The sequence below is a fragment of the Mustela erminea genome, chromosome 4, assembly GCF_009829155.1.
Source record: "Mustela erminea isolate mMusErm1 chromosome 4, mMusErm1.Pri, whole genome shotgun sequence".
In the NCBI taxonomy this organism is placed as follows: Eukaryota; Metazoa; Chordata; class Mammalia; order Carnivora; family Mustelidae; genus Mustela; species Mustela erminea.
Genome location: NC_045617.1, coordinates 45,705,864 through 45,726,489, shown reverse-complemented (window position 1 = coordinate 45,726,489; position 20,626 = coordinate 45,705,864). Strand labels below are relative to the sequence as shown.

At 35.8% G+C, this 20,626-nt stretch overlaps 1 protein-coding gene across 4 annotated transcripts in view; it reads left to right on the top strand.

The window, feature by feature from the left end:
- Positions 1–20,626, top strand: part of LOC116588276 (cytochrome b5 reductase 4) — an 88,279-nt gene that overhangs the window by 26,776 nt on the left and 40,877 nt on the right. The window contains exons 4-9 of one of the 4 annotated variants that reach the window (XM_032339139.1): positions 1,720–1,801; positions 11,779–11,808; positions 15,276–15,336; positions 16,755–16,812; positions 18,315–18,408; positions 20,414–20,446. In XM_032339139.1, coding sequence (XP_032195030.1) covers positions 1,720–1,801; positions 11,779–11,808; positions 15,276–15,336; positions 16,755–16,812; positions 18,315–18,408; positions 20,414–20,446 — 358 coding nt within the window. The remainder of the gene's footprint in view (positions 1–1,719; positions 1,802–11,778; positions 11,809–15,275; positions 15,337–16,754; positions 16,813–18,314; positions 18,409–20,413; positions 20,447–20,626) is intronic. The other 3 variants (XM_032339140.1, XM_032339141.1, XM_032339142.1) reach the window with 3 other exon arrangements.

Sequence of the window (20,626 nt, the reverse complement as noted above, 5' to 3'; positions counted from 1 at the left end):
AAACATTACATCCTTTTCTCTCTTCCTGCTGCCTTAGTTGAAGTCATCATCACCTTCTCTGGCCCTACTATTTTAATACTGTCCTGATCCTTTGCCTTCAGTACCAATGTAAATAACATGACAGCTGGATGAGTGTTGTTTAAGACAGTCATCTTAGCACCTCATTCTGCAGATCTTCAGATGTGCACCATTGACAGTGGGATGAATTGAAAGTCCTTAGTGTAGCCTTTGAGGCCTTAAAAGACTGTATTAAGGCAAATATTCTCAACATGCATTTTGCTTTGAGCAAACTGAAGTGCTTTGAGCAAATCACTAGTTCCATGATTCACAAACCTCATACTTTTGCCTCCTTGAGTATGTTTCACCTTCTTTTATCTGCAAAATTCTACCTAGTGCTATAGCCCCAGGGATATTGCTTTACATGTCTTTGGATGTTCTATAAATATTTGGTAAATGAAATTTTAATTTCTATTAATAAATGAGTGCCCATTTATAATTATATAGTATGTATTTGCTATTTTAGCATATATTTATTTACTTAGAAGCATATACAAAGATTCTCATGCCAGTGTTATTTGACCTGATTGTTTTACTGATGAGCTAATATTTTATTGAATAATGTATTAGTTTTCCTTTACTGGTCTTTTATAGTTGGACTCTAGATTATTTCCAGTATTTTGCTAGTATAAATACTGCTATGATGAATATCCTGGTACCCACATCTTTGTGTATATGTGAATATTTTAATGAAAGAGCTTTTAACTTTTTTTTTGAGGCTTTTAATGTATATTGAGAACGTGTCCTCCAGGGGGTATTTAAATTTAATTCCCACTGGTGAGTCTGGCAACAAATACTATCAGTTGTTTTCTTTGAAGTGACAGTCTCAGTCTGTTCCTTTTCAAGAAAATGTCTGTCAGATACCCAAGTCTGAATAACCAGTTTGTTTATCAGTCTTTTTCTTTCTTTTACATATAAACAGACTTCTGAGACAAAAGTTCATTTCATTTTTGCAAATGAAATAATTACTTCGGTATTTTTCCTCAAGGTGACCATCTTACTTTGAGCAGAAATATTTTTGAGAAATCATTTTTTCAACAAGACCTGTACTCAAGTGTTGAGATTTAAGAAAATTAATCATTTTTCTACCTCATGAAAGATTTTTTTTAAAGTAGTCTCCATGTGCAGCGTGGAGCCCAATACAGGGCTTGAAATCATGACCCTGAGATCAAGACCTGAGCTGAGATTTAGAGTTGGACACTCAACCGATTGAGCCATCTAGGTGCCCTTTCATGAAAGATATTTTTAAATGAAACCAATATGATGGTGAAGAATATAAAGATTGAAACTGCTGCCTTGATTCATGCCAACATCCAAGCAGTTTCACCCACCGTTGCTTTTTCCACATCAGTACAAGCGTCAACACCAGCAAAAAAGACAAATACCGTCTCAGTATTATTATGAATCTGATTGAGACCTCATGGATATCCGAAAGGGTGTCAAGAACCTCCAGAGATCTGCAGACAACACTTAGAAAACATTGTTTTAAGGAATCCCTTTGAATGCTGCCTTTCTGTTGCTCCCTTAGTGGCTAATTGAATCCCACTTCTTAATTTTCCAGAGCAGTCTATGTAAGAATGGTTAGTTTGGCTGCAAATAAAATTAGAGCATCTCATGGAGTTAGAGTCATGTTGCTTTTCTTTGATTTATATCCCATACCAGGTTCATCGTTGGGTCAATTACGAATCCATGCTGAAAGAATGCCTGGTTGGCAGAATGGCCATTAAGCCTGCTGTTTCTAAAGGTAAGCAGTCCCGGTGCTAACCTGGCGGTGGACATGGGACTAGCATGTACCTTTTTTTCCCCCTTACTTAGATTTCAACAGACAGTTTTAAATAAATTACAGTATTATTCTTATTTTTCACTGGCCTCTCAATCTAGCGACTGTAAAGATTGTACTTTAGTTCTTTAGAATGAAGCAATGACTTTATCTTAATTTTGACCTGTTTTTGACTGTTTTGAGGAAACAGTCCTAGTGTGAGGAATGAGCATTATATGGAAGTAAACCAACTTTATTTACTCTTCAGATCGTTTTCATTAGTCTTTTATTCTGTTGCTATATAGATTAGCCAGGACATTTCGTTAGAGTTGACTTTTAGACCAGTTTTTTAGAATTTTGCTTTCTGAATATGCAATATATTCACATGACTCAATCAGAAAATACATCAAGTTATATAGTGAATTTTTTCCTTCCAAAATTTGTCTCCCATTTGCCTTGAACCTTCTCCCTCCTTTAGTATGGAAAACCCATGTTCTGATTTTAAGCTGCTTTTAAAATACACCAATTTCTTCCCCTTACCTTCTGACCTGACTCTCTAATCTGTGTGGTGTTGGAGGTCCCCTCTTTACCTCCCAAGCTTATTTCAGAAGAGCACTCTCTGAAAGTTTTAGACATGCAGTAGGCATAGCAGAATTGTCTTGCTTGATTCTTTACTATGGAAGAAATGGTAGTTGTTTCTTTTGAATAACTCCTGACTTTGACACTCAAATTAGAAGTAAATTGGCTTGTTTGACCTGAATCTTCTGTTTATTAGTTCGGTGAGTTTCATAATTCAAGGCCTTGTTGCCAGAGGCCTCCATCAGCAGTGTGGAAGCAGCACAGGCATACCTAGACTGGAACCCTGGCTCCATGGCCTGTTGGCTGTGCCTTCTTTGGGCCAGTTTCTACCTCTGAGCCTCAGTTCTAATCTATATAATGATACATAGGGCTAAGAATTAACGTGAGTGAACTTCCTTTTGTCGCTGTAACAGATGCCTAGAAAGGATTCTTTTTCTTCCTATCTTCCTACACACAAACCAATATGTGTGTATAACAAAGGCATACTAGTCTGACCTTGTCTCTCCTCTAGTGTGTGGAAATTCTTGAAAACCCGTTTACTTCTTTTTTTAATGATTTTTTATTTGTGTGTGTGTGTGTGTGTGTGTCTGTGAGAGAGAGAGAGAAAGATCACTAGCAAGGGAGGGGTAGAGGAAGAAGCAGACTCCCCCGCTGAGCAGGGAGCCTTACTCAGGACTTGGTGCCAAAACTCTGGGCTCATGACCTGAGTTGAAGGCAGATGCTTAACTGACTGAGCCACCCAAGCGCCCAAATCCATTTCCTTTTGTAAACCAATTCCTTTCTCCTTTTAATTGACTCCTAAGTTCACCGATTCACTGTTAGCAGGAGACATGATATTAACTGAAGTTTCTAAATGACTGCTGTTACCTCATCCTGACTGTTGTTTATCTCATTTACATAATCTTGTACTAGCTATGTGTGTTCTTCTGTGTTACCATTCAGGGTAATCAGAAAGTATGGCAGGCTCCTTAGGTTTTTAGTCCATAGGAGACATGAAATTAGTAAAAGGACTTTACTGATTTCCTTCCACCTCCCTGGAAATGAAAGACAGATCATCCTCAGAATGCTTCACCAAATACAACAAATACCATTTAAAATAAGCAGATGACTTCAAAAGGAAATTTCCAGATATTTCTCTATACAAAAAGAGTAAGTAGAAGCAGCAATTGAGGGTGATAAGCTACCTCTGTTTCCCTCCAGGAATGATCTAGATATTAGGAACTTAAGAGCCACACTGGAATTTTAATGGCCACACAGGATGGGAGACCAGACTATGGGTCTGTAAAGGAAGAGAGTAGAACTGAGACTCCTGCCTATGGCTTAGACTGTTGAAGGTCTAGATGGTCAGTGAAATGGGAAAGCTTTAAAAAAAAAAAAAAAAAAAAAAACCCAAAACAAACAAAAAACAAACCCTGTCCAACAACAAGGGAGATATTAAGTTATCTTGTCCTCCCTGACCTTGTTTATGAGGTGATAGGGGAGAGGAAAGAGACTTCTTCTGAGAATTTGTAAACACAACCCTGCCTACATAAGAATTAGAAATTCAAGTATGTTCCATCTATGTGGTCTCAGAAACCTCAAACCAAAAAGTAAAATGGCCTATCATTAGTGGTTTCCCAGGCTGTTTGGCAGAGGTATATACAAATCTTTAATGGCAAAACACCTTTCAACCTAAAACCCTCAAAATTTCCACAGGTACACAATAGGTAATTATTAGTACAAATAATAAATTAGACAACATGAGGAAGTGGGGCAGAAGAAACAAGCAGATTTTTACCCCAGGACTTCATTATTCGCATACAGAATAAATATAATCAGAAACATATTTAAAAGACTTACATTTGTTGGGGTACCAGGTGGTGGGTATTATAGAGGGCACGGATTGCATGGAGCACTGGGTGTGGTGAAAAAATAATGAATACTGTTATGCTGAAAATAAATTTAATTTAAAAAAATAAAATAAAATAAATAATATTTGTATCAAAACAAACAAACAAAAGACTTACATTTAAAAGAATGTATTAGTAACAAGTAAAAAGCAAGATTAAAAAGAATCATGTTGATTAAAATAATAAAAATAAATAGAACTTCTAGAAATGAAAAATAAAGCTAGTGAAAACTACATAGCACAACTGCAAGATTGAGCAGCAGAAATTATACAGAATGTGGCACAGAGAAACAAATGGGTAGAAAAACCGTCAGGAGACGTGGCAGATCTGACACTTGTATTCAGATTTCCAGTAGTGAGTGGTAGGGAGAAGGAGGATATTTAAAGGGATAATGGCTAAGAATTTTCCAGAAATTATGTCATAAAACCTCAAATTCAGCCAGTTCAGCAATTCCAAACAAGATAAATAAAAAGAAACCCATGCATAGACTCTTTGTAGTAAAACTGCAGAACACTAAAGACAATGAGAAGATCTGGAAACAGCCACAAGAGACAGATGTTCTAACAAACCAGTGCCTGCTGAATCGACAGCTAATTCGTGTAACCTTTTTTTAAAAATTTAATTTAATTTAATTTAATTTCAGTGTTCGAGAATTCATTGTTTATGCACCACACCCAGTGCTCCATGCACTACATGCTCTCCTTAATACCCACCAGCAGGCTCACCCAACCCCCCACCCGCCTCCCTTCCAGAACCCTCAGTTTGTCTCTCAGAGTCCACAGTTTCTCATAGTTTGTCTTCCTCTCTGATTTCCCCCAACTCACTTCTCCTCTCCATTTCCCAATGTCCAACGTGTTATTCCTTATGCTCCACAAATAAGTGAAACCATATGATAATTGACTCTCTCTGCTTGACAATTTCACTCAGTATAATCTCCTCCAGTTCCATTCGTATTGATACAATAGTTGAGTATTCATCCTTCTGATGGCAGTGTAATATTCCATTGTATATATGGACCATATCTTCTTTATCCATTCGTCCTTTGAAGGGCATCTTGGCTCTTTCCACAGTTTGGCGACTGTGGCCATTGCTGTTATCTGTTAGCTGTTACCGTTTATTTATCAGAACAATGGTAGAAGCCAGAAAACAATAGAAGCCAGAAAACAATAGAACAGTATCTTAAAAATGCTGAGAGAAAATAATTGGCAACTTAAAATCATTCAGTAACAATAAGGATGAAATACAGGTAGTTAATACAAGGCAGAAAAATAAAACAACCTGGAAACCAAAATCAGGAGGGTTTGAGGGGTCTGGGACACAGACTTTCTAATTAAATCCTAATCATAAAGAAGTGACACCATAATGAGCATTCTCTCCTCCTCCTCCTCCTCCTCCTCCTGGCTCAGGGGAATGCAAGCACATTTCTTACCCAGAATGAGATATGGAGTCAGTATTATGTATTCATAAATTAAAAGTTTCCTTTTTAACACTTTCCCTGGCCCTGATATTGATTACTGAGGCAGCAGAGGATCTACAGAAAGGGTACAAGTTTCATAGACACTAACATGGGTTCAGATCACATCTCTGCCACTCATAAGCTGTTACGTTCTTTGGTATCAGTGAGCAGATCTGAGGGTTTTCCTTAGGAGTAAAATGGGGCTTAAGAACGAAATATCCTCCTGTCACTGTGAGAATTCGGGGAAGTCATGTTTGCTGAGCGCCTAGCGCAGGAGAAGCTGCTGACCCATACATGGTAGAGATAGTTAGTGGTTGCTGTCCTCCCTTTGCCCCTCCACTCCTGTAGGACTGAGGCTGCTTCCGTTTTCTATTCCTTCTTGTATTCCTACAATTATTACATACAAACTAGCATGGACTAGTGTGTTTCACCTGAAAGATGGTTCTGTTTCTGTGAAAACGAAAGTGTTATCATTCCTATTGCCATGACATGTAAGAGGAGGGCTATGGATCTGTGTTTTGCTTTAAAGCCTTTTTAGAGTATCTGTGTTTTGGTTTTTTTTTTAATTTATATTTATATTTTTATATATTTTATATATTTTTATTTATTTATATTTATATATTCTTTTTAAAAGTTTTTTAAATTTTTTATTTATTTTCAGCATAACAGTATTCATTGTTTTTGTACCACATCCAGTGCTCCATGCAATCCGTGCCCTCTCTAATACCCACCACCTGGTTCCCCCAACCTCCCACCCCCCACCACTTAAAACCCCTCAGATTGTTTTTCAGATTCCATAGTCTCTCGTGGTTCACCTCCCCTTCCAATTTCCCCCAACTCCCTTCTCCTAACTCCCCATGTCCACCATGCTATTTGTTATGCTCCACAAATAAGTGAAACCATCTGATAATTGACTTTCTCTGCTTGACTTATTTCACTCAGCATAATCTGTGTTTTGCTAGGGTGAGGCCAGTAGTGGGTAGTGATGAGACAACTTGAAAAGCATTAGGGAACAAAAACAAGAATTTCACAAATCAGAAAGGTGTTGACTGCAAGTAAGGGGATCGGGTTTATTAAATAGTTGAGACGTAAGATCTAACAAGATACAGTTTGAACTCCAGGCTAGCCCTCAGAAGTAGAGCATAGGAAAAGGGACAGAGTAACTAAAGAGGAAGATCTAAATGTGTCAGAACTAAGGAATATTCATGATAATTAAGGTGAACTACCATTTTAACGTAAGTACCACTTGTGCCCTTGGGCAGGGATTGATCATCAAACTCAGCTGGCCTTATTGATAGAAACTACTAGAATGGTATACTGTGTGGTGACTAACCTAATAGTAAAAAAAAAAAAAAAAAAGCATTTCCATTAAAAAAAAATTACTAGAATGGGATAACTGTAGTTGTCCAAACTGGGGGGTTCTGAGTTTGCAGGGAGGCTCTGTTAGTAATTGCGCTGGGATGACAGGGGATATACTAGAACATGTGACGGGGGTAAACCAGAACATGTGTTCAGTCCACGGTTAGAACTTCTAGATGAGATGGAAACAGAGGATAAAAACAGATGAAGTAGGAATAAAGACTGAAACCAGAGATGAGGTGCGAACAGTAGGTGAAAAGAAACTATTGCCAGCGTGAGGGTTTGTGGGGGGGTGCAGGGGCTATACCAAAGAGGAATTTTATTCATCACCTTCTTTCAATACAAGATCCCTGTCACCCTCTTTTAGGTAGGTGGCGTACCAGACCCCAAACCAAGGGAATCCAAAATCCAGGCATTTTATGGGCATCCCTACAGTTGGCCAATTCTGGAAGGGTAATTTTCAGTTTATCTGGTGGTTTCTAGTGTGGCAGTGGCAAAATGCGTGAGTGTCTAGGAAGAAAACAGGAGCTTAACTGTGTAGAATATAAAACACAATAATGGGGGGGTGCTTGGGTGGCTCAGTCAGTTAAATGTCTGCCTTCAGCTCAGGTCATGATCCCAGGCTGCTGGGATCGAGTTCTGCTTTGGGTTCCCTTCTGCTCCCTCTGCTTCTGCCTCTCTCTCTCATGAATAAATAAATAAAATCTTAAAAAAACAGAAACAAAAACCAAAAAACCCCAAAGCATAATACTAGTGAATCCTTATCAAGTAAAGAATCAGTGCTTTTTAAAATAATCCTTTGTTTAAAAAGTATTATGGTTTGTATTGTGCTTTAGAAAGATATTAATAATGAATAAAAGGAGAAATTTTGCTTAAAAAGGTAAAGCTTCAGTTCTTGATTACTTATTTATGTGGAACACTTTATTCTCTGGCAAAGATGAAAAATGTTCTTGCTTTTTACCCTTATTTTAATCCTTTGCTGCCATTATTATAGGCACACACCACCTATGGCTATCAAGTGCTAGAATATGCCTCCTTCAGATATAGATGCATTAAAAGTGTAAATATTGCATTTCAAGGCTTAAAATTCGTTGGAAAAAGGAATGTAAAATGTCTCATAAATTTTACAGTGATTGCATGTTGAAATGATAATATTCTATGTTCTGGATATATTGTGTTAAGTAAAAATATATTATTAAAATTAACCTGCCCCTTTTTATATTGTTAATGTGGTTATTTGAAAAATCAAAATTATGCTTGTGGCTTGCATTATATTTCTTTTGGGCAGCAATGTTTTAGACCGTAAGGATACTTTAAAAAATTTTAATGGAAGTCATATTTTAAAAGTACTCATATTTTCCAGTGGCATAGTGCAGTGTTACAAATGTTTCTTCCTAATTTCTCACTGCTTTATCATGGTTTCTAATACTTTATGTTTTTCATTTTTACACCTGCTCACTCAAGCAGTTACTTACAATAAAGCACTTGGTACCAAAGATCAGTAGACTACTATCGATGAAAGAGGAGTTAGAAACTGTTCTAACACCTTCACTTTGAAAATGAAGATACTGTATGTTAATTAATTTGGAATTTTCCCCCTCCCACTTGCCGCCCTTTTTTTTAACTAACTGGGATTTCAATAAAAGCTTGAAACAAAAAAATTTTTTTAATTTAAATAAAAATAAAAGTGAAGATACTGAGGTTTGTATGTATATGTACCTTACTTAAAGACTATAGTTATCAACTGGAGAATTCTGCCATTTGAAGAACACATGGATGCTTCTTTCTGTAAGGCAGAGAATCACCTCGTTAAAGTTATCCACTTTTGCACATTTATATTTATATTTATATTTATATTTATACTTATATTTATATATGCCAAAATCCACAAGGGAGTAATGTCTGAAGACACCCTGGTGGTCACAACTAAAGTAGGTGCTACTTGCCTTCCAGTGGGAAGAGGAAAGGACAAGTGATGTCCCTGAATACCCAATAGTGCACAGGATAGACCCCCACAGCGGAGATTACCAGCCCAAAATTATCCAATCCCAAATCCGGAGGGTTTCTGAAATAAAAGAAAATGAGGTTTGTAGCTCCATGACAAATGTAAAACATTCAGATATTCAGCCTCAGCCTTTATCTTCCTAGAATGCTTTTCTTCAGGGCCTTGTGACAAATGCCTGCATGTTTTCAAAACATAGCTAAAATATTACCTCCTCGATGGAGTCCTTTCAGATTCCTTCCAAGTAGAGATACCCTCCTCTATGCTTCTATACCTAACCTACATACCTCTTTTAAAGCATTATCATATTATATGTATTCAAAAGAACGTATCATTTTATTTTTAATTCTGTTTGTTTAATTTATTTGAATAAATAATGCGTTCACATGATTCAGTTATGAGTAGTGGCGTTGTCATACCTGTCTCCCATCTACTTGTTTCCCCTCCCATACACACCCAAAGGTAACCACGTCACTCACTACTTTCATTATGAATTGTTCCAAATTTGGGGGTAATTTTAGTAATTCAGTAAGCAGACTGAATATATTTATATTTTCCTAACTTTTTATCAAAATGATTTTACATTATACCAACATCTCTATTAAGATGATGATCAACAAATATTTATTAAAGAATGAGCATACTGGTAAAAGAATTTTTCTTTCTTATCATGGAGGGGTCCTCCATGCCTCCACCCAGCAGAGGTAAACTAGACTTGGGTCACAATTAAAAATTCTCATCCACCCTCTTACCAAAAAATAGTTGAGTTCAGTCTATAAGTTGCAGTGTTAGTTTTCAAAATGACTGTGATCTCTCCAGAAAGCAGAGATTCTTACCAGAGTAATGCAATTTAACCAACATTGTGAAAAAATACAAATTTTTTTGTCATGGAACCAATCAAATGATGGAATTAATTATCTAGGCAGAATATCAGAGTTCTTGTCAGTCTTATGTGACTAAGATAACTCAGATGTAAATATGCTTAATAATACAAAATAGTCTCTTATTTCTGTGTCTCAGTTTATTAAAAGAGTTGCAAAGACTAGTAGAGTTTTTAAACATGATTTAGATTATTTAAGTAGAAGATTTCTTCCTACTGGTACTTTTTCTTTGTATTAAAAAAAAAAAAGACTCGGGAAAAAATTACCTATTTAGTAGGATCCAGAAAGTTCTGACAGGTCCAATCAATTCACATCAGGCAGAAAGTAAGTCATATGAGATAAATGTACATTTTCCCCTAGAAACAAATTACCTGGGGCAATTTTTCAAAATCCGTGACCCTCTTAGATTAAAAACAAACTGTTTTACTTGATTAATGAGATTCCTCAAACTGCCAACTATGTGGTGCACAGAAAATAGATTTAATTTACTTATATCTGTGAGTTTGTTGTTTGTTCTAAGATAAAACAATCACAAATGCAGTGGGTAAGACAGATGAAACCCACTGATAAAAGTGATCAAGCAGCGACATCAGTGATCCCTTGCGAACTGTAATGACTAGCTTTTTACTTGGCACTTGATAAACAAAGCTCGTTTTGAGGTATAATTTAAATGATTTTTGTCTTTTGTCTTTCTAGGAGGTATTAAGTATTAACACTAGCAATAGCATAGTAAGAAATATGATGCTGAGTTTCAGAAGACAAAGTCCAACCTCGTCTTTGTTGCTGAAGAGCTGTGGGTTTCATTCAAGTCCTTGACCTCTGGTTTTCAGTCTTAAATGAGGGGATCAGATGGTAATTTGCTGTATGCTGTTAAGGATCCCTTTCAGCTATGAAATTATTTCAGTAAAATAAGGAAAATAATAACTATTCATCTGGCCTCCTGAATCATGATTATTTTATGGTAGTTGGGTGAAGTGGAAGTAATTACAAGATCTCTGGTTGATTGAAAATCAGAACATAAAAAATCTAAAAGCTTTCATTTAAGTAGTTGAGTTTCTTTTTCTATAAACAAGTTCACTTTAACAATTGATACGTCATTTTCTATTTGAATATTTTGTTGGCTTGTCTTCTTTTTTTTTTTTTTTTAACTCTGTTAACTTGCTGAGGATTTTATTTTGACCATATGGTGTGGTATCTGTGGTGATCAAAATACAATGTAGATTTGTGAGTTGGCTGCCATCCTGAAAGAAAATACCTGTTAAATTTTCCTGGGTTGTAACACTAATTGTAGTGCATTGTATATACAGTGCAAGTCTTATATTTTTATTATTTTGCCATTTAAATTTGGAGTAACAATAATCATTTTTAAGTACTGTCCTAGATAAGAAAGATAATAAGGTGTCTTTTTTTGGGTTGTTAACACGTATGTCTTATTTATAAGTTCTGGATAATTTTGACTACTTTAGAGAATGATAACCTGGGGAAAACTTGGGTTTTTATCTGTTTTCTGAAGAAATTAACCAAAGTATTAGAAAACAAATGTTCAAAGAAGTAGAAAAAAGCTCAGTTAAGTGGGAGGTAAACACCTGAAGAAGAAATGGCCTGATAGTTTTTCAGAGAGGAATTTTCCTTATTTCTAACATAGGTCAGCTGTTTATTAGTCTTGTTTTTCTCTTTAGACCTTAAAAGAAAACCCTTCAAAAACAGGGCTGTTATCTTCAAATATAATATTAACTGATATTCTCTTTGATGTTATACTATTCTTACCTGGCTTTTTTCCCTAAATCACTATACAGACTATCATGAAGAAAAGAAAGTCTTAAATGGTAAGTCATATAAAAAAAAAATGGATCACATTCACATGGGTTCATTCACATACAAAATTGCTTTACACAATTATTTGGGGGTAGTATTTAGATTTTTTTTTTTTATACAAAAGATGTCTTTACTTGCCTAACTTAGGGGATTTGGCAGAACATTTCTGATCCCATTTTCCAGCCATTACTCTTACAGTAAGTTGTCCCTCCTGTAATATCCCCGAATACGTGTTCATCTGCCCGCATCTTGAATATTTGTAGCGATGAGGAATTCTACCTACAGAAGCAATATTGAGCAAGTCACATCCCTCTGGCATGGAGCTCAACACTGATGTTTGTATCCAGATCCTGAGTAGCCTATTAAACTACTTTACCAGGCTCAGCAGCTCTGGCTTATTCAACCATTCCCTTTGACTCAGAATTACAGAATTACAGAATTACAGAATTACAGCTACCTTTGTCCACCATGCATCGCCCCCACCCCTACCCTCCAAGGAAGCCAAAATAAATATGGTGTAGTGGTCAGTATTGACTCCTAGGAAATGCCTGGCACTACTCTGATTGCACTGTTTTATAGGTTTTTTTCTTCCATATTTATAAAAACAAGGTTATAGAAATACAGCTACAAACTAGATTACTGAATTACCTTTTCTTTTTTAACTTGAGAAAACAAGTGTGTATTGTAGACTGACATATTGCCCTTTGTGATGTAATACCAGAAGCTTTTTGTCTCATAGTGTAACACTGGCTGCATTCAGTGAAGGGCCCATCTTGGGTTTCATCTGATGATTGACTCTTTAGTGATACTAGGCATCCAAGCTTCACTTAAAGACTCATCACTTAAAGACTGATGATGGACTGGGCATTTCCATTCCCACCACATATGGCTTCCAGAACCTTTACTTTCCTATTGCCCTCCCCTGGATGCACTGTGTTTAACTTAGACATTAGTTCAAGGTGGTCTTAAGAATGGAATATTAACACTCCACAAGTGATCTGGCCAGCTCAGCTACCTATTATGATCTGGGATTCTATAAGATTGTAATGTTTATATTTGTTAGTTGCTACTCATATTTGGCTCATTTAAGTATGTGTTAAGTCTGTGTATTTGCAGATGTGATGTCTGCCTGCACTGTCATTATTCAAACAGCTGTTTTAAATCCCGGATGAGATAAACTGCTGTGGTATTCCATGAGAGACCTGATCCCTTCAAATTAACATCAGTCATAAAGCAGCACTTTTGGGGAGAAGAATGTTCATTTAGTTCACCTAACTATTTTGCTCCATCCCACAGTTGCCACAGATTCCTTCAACTTTTCTAGAAGAATATTATATATAAGGTGTTTTGTTCTGCTTGGTAAATGTTGAAGTCAAGACACATTCCACATCCTGTGACATTATTCTGTTCTAAAGAGTTGTATTTGTATGACACCATATAGGTTTTTAGAAGGCGTGGAAGTTGGCTCCTTTCCTCTCTCATGAGATTGCAGGGCAGATTTTTTTTACTAGTTTGAATTTGAGGAAGCAGAAATGGTTGTTTTTGTAAGGTCACAGTGCTGACACCTCAAATCCAGATTTCTTGGTCCTAGTCAGGTCCTAATAAGATCAAAATTGACTAACAATCTATGAATCCTGCTGATGGCTTTTTCTTACACAAATTGTTAGATTGTGATACATTCGTATAAGGCCTCCAAAAGATAAATGACATTAATCTCTTAGTAAAATATCTTTCCAATTATTTTCAAATAATAAGGTTATCTTTTCTTATTTTTTGTCATTTTAGACCAAAATACATTTTAATTATTATAGTTCTTTTCTTATGCTTTCAGTTTCCTAGTAAAACATTCTTCTTTAGGGTTCACCACTAGTTAGTTCATAACTTTGGCTTTGTTATGTCAAATCTCTGAGACTTTCTTTGTTTACCTGAAAGTTGATTGTATCCTGGGAGTTACATAGGAAGAGATGGAAACTGCATAAGGCCTGAGCCCAGAACTGATGATCAGCCTCATCCCCCAAAATATGGCTGCTTGATATCCTGTGCTTGCACTTAAGTTCGATTTAAACAGAAGTTTCTTGGCCCTAAAGAATCCTGGAAACCTCTAAACTAAACCTCTCAACTAGCCTGTCTGAAAGGTGCCTCCCCTCTCTGACCTTATCTAATTACTGTGACTTCTAATGTGGGAATTCTAAGACTCACCAGAGACTAAACATAGTATTTGTTTTCCTGCTGAGTTTGAGGGATAGAAATTTAACTGATAGAGTGATTTTCTTTCTTTCTTTCTTTCTTTCTCTCTCTCTCTCTCTCTCTTTCTTTCTTTCTTTCTTTTTTTTTAAAGGTTTTATCCATTTATTCGACAGAGAGAGATCACAAGTAGGCAGAGAGGCAGGCAGAGAGAGAGAGAGGAGGAAGCAGGCTCCCCACCAAGGAGAGAGCCCGATGCGGGGCTTGATCCCAGCATCCTGGGATCATGACTTGAGTTGAAGGCAGAGGCTTTAACCCTCTGAGCCACCCAGGCGCCCCAATACAGTGATTTTCAAAAGTGTTTTAGCAGCAGTCCTCCTTTTTTCCAAACTGAACCTTGCAGGTAACAATGCACTCCAGTTGTGGGAGGGAAACATTAGTGCTTCCAGAATCTCCAGAGTTCTTGCATGTCTCAGAGTTTTCATTTGAAAATGGCAGTTTTAGTGGGCTTTTTAAAATGCTGTGTTGATGCATGCCCACAAGAAAGACTGGAATGGGAAAAGGACAATACCATATGTCATTGAGGTTGTAGAACATCTGGAACTCTCAAGACACTTCTGGTAAAAAATTTCATTTGGTACAACCACTTTAGAAAAGCATTTAGCAGCATCTACTGAAGCTGAACATACACACACCTTAAAAACTTACCAGAAATGTAGATACACGTTCTTTAAGAATGTACATGTACATATATAAGAATGTTTATAACAGTGCTATTTGTGTCTAAGAGCCAAAAACTGGAAACATCTAAAATGTCCATCAACAGGAGAATGTGTAAATTCTATATATTTATACAATTTAGTAATATTTAGTAATAAAATGGAATGAACTACTGTTGACTTCAGCAGCATGGGTAAAATCTCAGAAACCTCAAGGTTTGACTTATTGCTCACTATCAATCATTCTTATTTAATGTAAGGTCTGTAATGCAGGACCAAAAAAAGCCAGATGAAAAGAGAAAATATTGTATGATTACATTTTTATAAAGGTCAAATACAGGCAGAAACTAATGATGCTACTAGACGTCAGAATAATGGGTGCTTGGAGGAGGGCTGGTGATTGGAAGGAGGGGAGAATGACACTTACTTCAAGGGTATGTGTTACTTTATGAAAATTCATTACGTAGTACATCTGTGATTTGTGTCCTTTTATGATGTTTTAATACCTTTACTAAAAACAAAAAAGATAAATGCTTTCTAGATGAACTGTGGCTGTTTTGTTTTTCTTTTTGAAGGCATGCTTCCCAAGAGCCAAGTGTCAGATGCACTTGCCAAAGAAGGTCCTAGTTCTCCAAGGTATGCATTCTTGTTATGCTTTTTTAAAGCTAAATCAGTTCTACACCAAAACATACACGTTAAAAAAAAATAAACAGCTCTGACTTTGAGTTATTGCCTACTATATTAATCATGCTTCTTTGACATAAGAGCGTAGTGTCCCATTTATCAGGCATTGTTGGAGAATGAGCTGTTTCCTGTTAATGTGAATTTTTAGTATAACTGAAGTTTGATCCAATTTAAAGACCCCGGTGTTTAAATCTTTATATTTAAAAAACTTTAAACTTAAAAATATTTTTTAAGTTTAACAAACTATTCAAAAAAATTTTTTCTGATTATAAAGTCTACATTCATGGTAGAAAACTTGAAAAATATGGAGAAATACAAAAAAGTAGGTGATAAAATCAGTCATATTCTATCTAGATATATACTTAATATTTGGTTTATTCTACCCACTTAGATTCATTTAACCCCTATTTCTGTATTATTCTATTTTGATAATACTGGCATTGCAATGTGTTCTATGAGCAATTTCCTATGTCATTAAATGTTCTGCAAAAGCATTTTTTGTCTGCCTGCTATCAAATGACCATACCATTATTTAGTCAATTACTATATTTTGTTTTTAAAATGCACTGCACAGCAACAGTCTTAGTAAATTATTTGATCCATATGTGTTTTTGTTAATGTTAACATTGCGGATGCCTTCAGGGTTCTAAACATTCTTTGCCATTTTTTTTCTCTTTCTGCTTTTCTCTCTACTGCCAGTCTATAACAGCAGCATCCTGCTATATTTGTTAAATCTATTAAAGGATTTCATATACGGTTTTAATGTAAGGGCATAAGGATATCTCTAGGGTTTACCAGTGGGTGTCCTTATATATGTAAGAAGTACAAAAACAGTATCAGTTTGATGAACCACTATTATAAAACAGAAGACTTAGTTTTACCTTAAGTTTTATTGTTGAGCCATTAAAAGACCTTGATGAATTAATATCTTGAATAATAATATATTTGTGACAGGGAGGGAGTGAAGGTAATAAGTATGTAGATTTTTTTCATGCTTCTTAAGAAAATATGTTATTACTCTGATAAAAGATTTTAGTGGTACTTGTAACCTTTCTAAAAAGTATCTTGTCAAGGATATTATTTGTTTTAATCCAAGTTGGAATATGTGTTAGTATAGGTATTTTAAATTCAGAAGTAGTTACCACTTATATAAGGGTAAGACACCCCCCCCCCGTTATTTAGAAAAATGTTTACCTAGAGAAATATATTTCTTACAGCAGATTTTAAGCCATATATTTAAAATCATATATTTATGTTAAGTCATATTATGTATTTTTAAGCCATATATATTTTTAAGTCATATATTTAATGATTTAATATTTTAGTACATGATTGTCAATGTAATTATTCATTCTTTTACTATTTCACAGCTATGACTGGTTCCAGACAGACTCTTTAGTCACCATTGTTATATATACTAAACAGAAGGTAAACTTTAAAATCAGAAAAAAAGTAAATGCTCAATAAATGTTAGCTATTTTCTAAGCACTCTTATATTAACTTTTTACTCATAGAAACTCCATGAGGTAGATTAAATAATTTACCCAAAGTCACACAGTAAGTGATGGTAGGTCTAGCATTTTAAACCCAGGCAGGCTGGCTCCAGAGTATACACTCTTAACAACCATGCTGTAGCCTCTTTAAAAAGCTAGACTAGGAAGTATATTACACTGTGTGTGTGTGTGTGTGTGTGTGTGTGTGTGTGTGTGTGTGTGTGTGTGTTTTAAGCATGGATAAGAAAAGTGAGAATTGCAGTTAACTTTATTGTAAGAACTAACTTCCTGCACATGAATTGGGATTTGAGAATACAGTAGAGACTGTATTACTGTGGTTTAGTAATACTAAGCCACTAATGGGATTCAAATGCCCCCTTGAAACTAAAATTAAGGACACAATTGGTTTACTAAGTACTTATCAAACTCCTCCTTTATTTGCAATACTATTTAAGAATTCAGGGATCTAATGATGAGCCAGATATGTAGATACTTGGCTTTCATGGGACTTATTAGTCTGTCTGGGAAATCAGATAAGTACACAGACAACATATAACATCTCCAAATAGATCCTTCAGCAATTGGCAAGGTTCTCACACTTGAACCATGTAAATTTAAAGACAAGTTCTGGCAGCTAGGAATTTCTGAGACTGCATGTTACTTCTGTAATAGCAGAATCACATATGAGCTGTTGAATTGTGGAGTGACCAGGCTCTGTTTTCTGCCTGATACAGCCTGGAAGGCTAGAGACACCACTTGAACCCCTTCCACTCCCTCTTGTTATTGTCTTCTCCTCATCACGCAGTCCAAAATCAAGAGGGCACAGCCTAGGGAGGTTGGGGTCTACTTCTTTTGGTAGTATCAGTGAGGCACAGGGGATGAATGACTGAGGGTAGGTGGAAGATTTCTATGTGGAATAATGTGTTCAGTGTATGCAATAAAAGATAGGTACCAAAATGGCTTGGAAAAGGCTATGCAGAAATTAGAGCTATCTAAAAATTTCTTAGTGAATTTTTTAAGCTGAAGTCAGAGGTTGTATAATTTGCCCAGCATCACATAATAGTAGAAAGATTAAAATCAACATGTATCTTGATTGCTGGTCCGATTCTAATTTTTTCCAAATTATTTATTCAATAAATATTTATTGAGCACCTACTAGGTACTAAGCACTATTCTAGACAGTCCCATACATTTAGAGCTTAGAGATGAGTGGATGACGTAGATATTAAGGAGAGACAAATTTATAATTAAAATTGCACTGTGTGTTTTGAAGGAGAACTGTGTTGTATGAGAAAAAAACAGGTGTAACCTTTACTCATCTTGTGGATCCTATAAAGAAGGGCCATATGAACATCTGTGGATTATCTTAAAAGTTTAATTTAAAAATTTGGGGAAAATTTTACTTTATAATCTTTCTCTTTTTGCTTTCTGTTTAAGGATATTAATTTAGACTCAATAATAGTTGATCATCAGGATAATTCCTTTAGAGCAGAAACAGTTATCAAGGATTATTCATATATTATACATGTTGGTAAGTACTTTATATTAATGGAAACAACTCCAGTTTCCTTTAAGTTTGGCAATAACTCAGTCTGCAGTCTAGAGAGCTATAATATTTTATCTGATATTGTCAATTGGTTTGTCATTTCTGATCAATTTCTACTCTGTTTTTTCTTTATATTAAAGATAGGGCTAGGAAATGGCAGCATGACCTCATTTTTTCCCAAGTTTAAATAATTGGATGCAATCAAAATCAATCATAATATGAAATATTTTTTGCCCTGGCTTTGTTAAGTGTCTTTTACTTGACACCTACAGACAGATCTCTGGAGGCCCGTCATGAGCTTCTACCGAGCAGCCATCACCAAGTGCTAGTTCTATGGGCCTGTTTTTTGCCTGCTCTGTCATGGGAAGTCAGAGGCTGCAGCAGAGATTGTAAGATTGTACTGTATTCCTCAGCCTCCTGTTCCTTCATGACCAGAGATAAACCACACAGTCACTTCTGTCTGCTTTGAGAAATTAAGAGATCAGAAGAAAAACTAGGACTAAAATCTGGAATCAAAAGTACCAGATTCTTAATCTACTTTTCACCCAAATGACTTTAGGCTTTTACCCTTTTCTACTCTAATGAAGGTGATGTTATTCTAGTTAGAAGGTAGAAATGAAGCACATAGAAACTACGATAACAAGAAAATTATGTGTGAAGCAGGTGTTCTTATATCATTTACTTTGCAAAACAGAGACTGATTGCCCAGACATCAGCTGACTGAGGATTCTGTTCACTGCTTTACTATATTAATGATGTTCCTTTTGTCTTGAATTTGATCAGAGTTGATAAATGTTTTTTTCTTTGCTATTTTCTCCATTTAGTAGATTAATCAAACTGGAACGTTGAACTTTTCTTGTAGAAATAATAACTCATCCTATTTTTTCTTAGCGTAAGATCTAACACGTAGGGAGGCGTGCCTGGGTGGCTCCAATGGTAAAGTATCAGACTTTGGCTCAGGTCATGATCTCGGGGTCCTGGGATCGAGCCTTTCCACTCTTTAGGGGAGTTGGCTTCTCACTCTCCTGCTGCCGTTCCCCCCACCTATGCCCTCTCTCTCTCATAAATAAATAAAAAATCTTAAAAGAAAATAAAAGATCTAATGTATATTGGGAGAGTCACTGAGAGACACTCAGATGTCTAGAAAAGTACACATTACTTGTTAGCACTGCTTGATTTTTCTTTAAGTAAAACCTCTGCACCACCATCTATGTTTCAAAGGCTTTATGGCTAATTTTGTTCCCACTACAGCTAACAATATGTAATGCACAATACAAAAGAAAAAAAAATTCCACAGTCAAAAAATATGAGATTTGGATGCCAGTATTGGGTCGGAAGGACTAAAATAATGCGGAACTGTAAGTTCCAGATAACCATATTAACACAGTGAAGTTTAGAGCAGGTGTCTATAAAAATATTTCTTTCATTTCTCTCCCCCTTCTGGAATGCAATTTCCATAAGGCAGTGGTTTTTCTCTTTCATTAACTGTTGTATCGATAATGCCTAGAAGATAACATACAGAGACTCAATAGTTTTCTTTCAATAACTGAATACATAGTCAGCCTTAGAGAACAGTAAGAAAAAACAGAGCCAGACCCAAGCCTGGCCTGTACACACATCTACTTGCGAACACACTAGAGCATGCACACTGCAGGGGCTGCGTCCCTACCTGCCTGCTCACTTCTTGGTTTGTAGGTTTGTCACGCTGGGACTGTCTTTGGACTAGAGTGGCTTCTCACTTATGGGCAATTGGGTATTTGCTTTTTAATAAGGAGAGAAATTGAAAACTGTATGTCTTTATATTCAGATAGTTGGACATTTTGGTTGTATACAGTTTCTTTCTCCTGGCTGTCAGAATATGTTTTATTTATCTGGAGAGATTTGAAATAGTACATAGTGCATATATGAACTGTTTAGATGATCTTACATGGTGTTCATAGATCGTATGAATTGAAGTTGGATTTTAACTAAACCTATTTTTCTTTCCTAGGGCTAAGTCATGAAGTTGAGGAAGATTTTTCTGGTAAGCTACCAAAAAATAATTATGTGTATATATACATGAACATATATACATACCTACACAGGAAGAGAGAGAGAGAGAAAGAGAAAAATCAGCCTTTGTCTTATTTTTCATATGTGTATTTTCATATTACAAAACAAAGATGTAACATTTTCTATATAAACAAATACATTAATTTTTTTA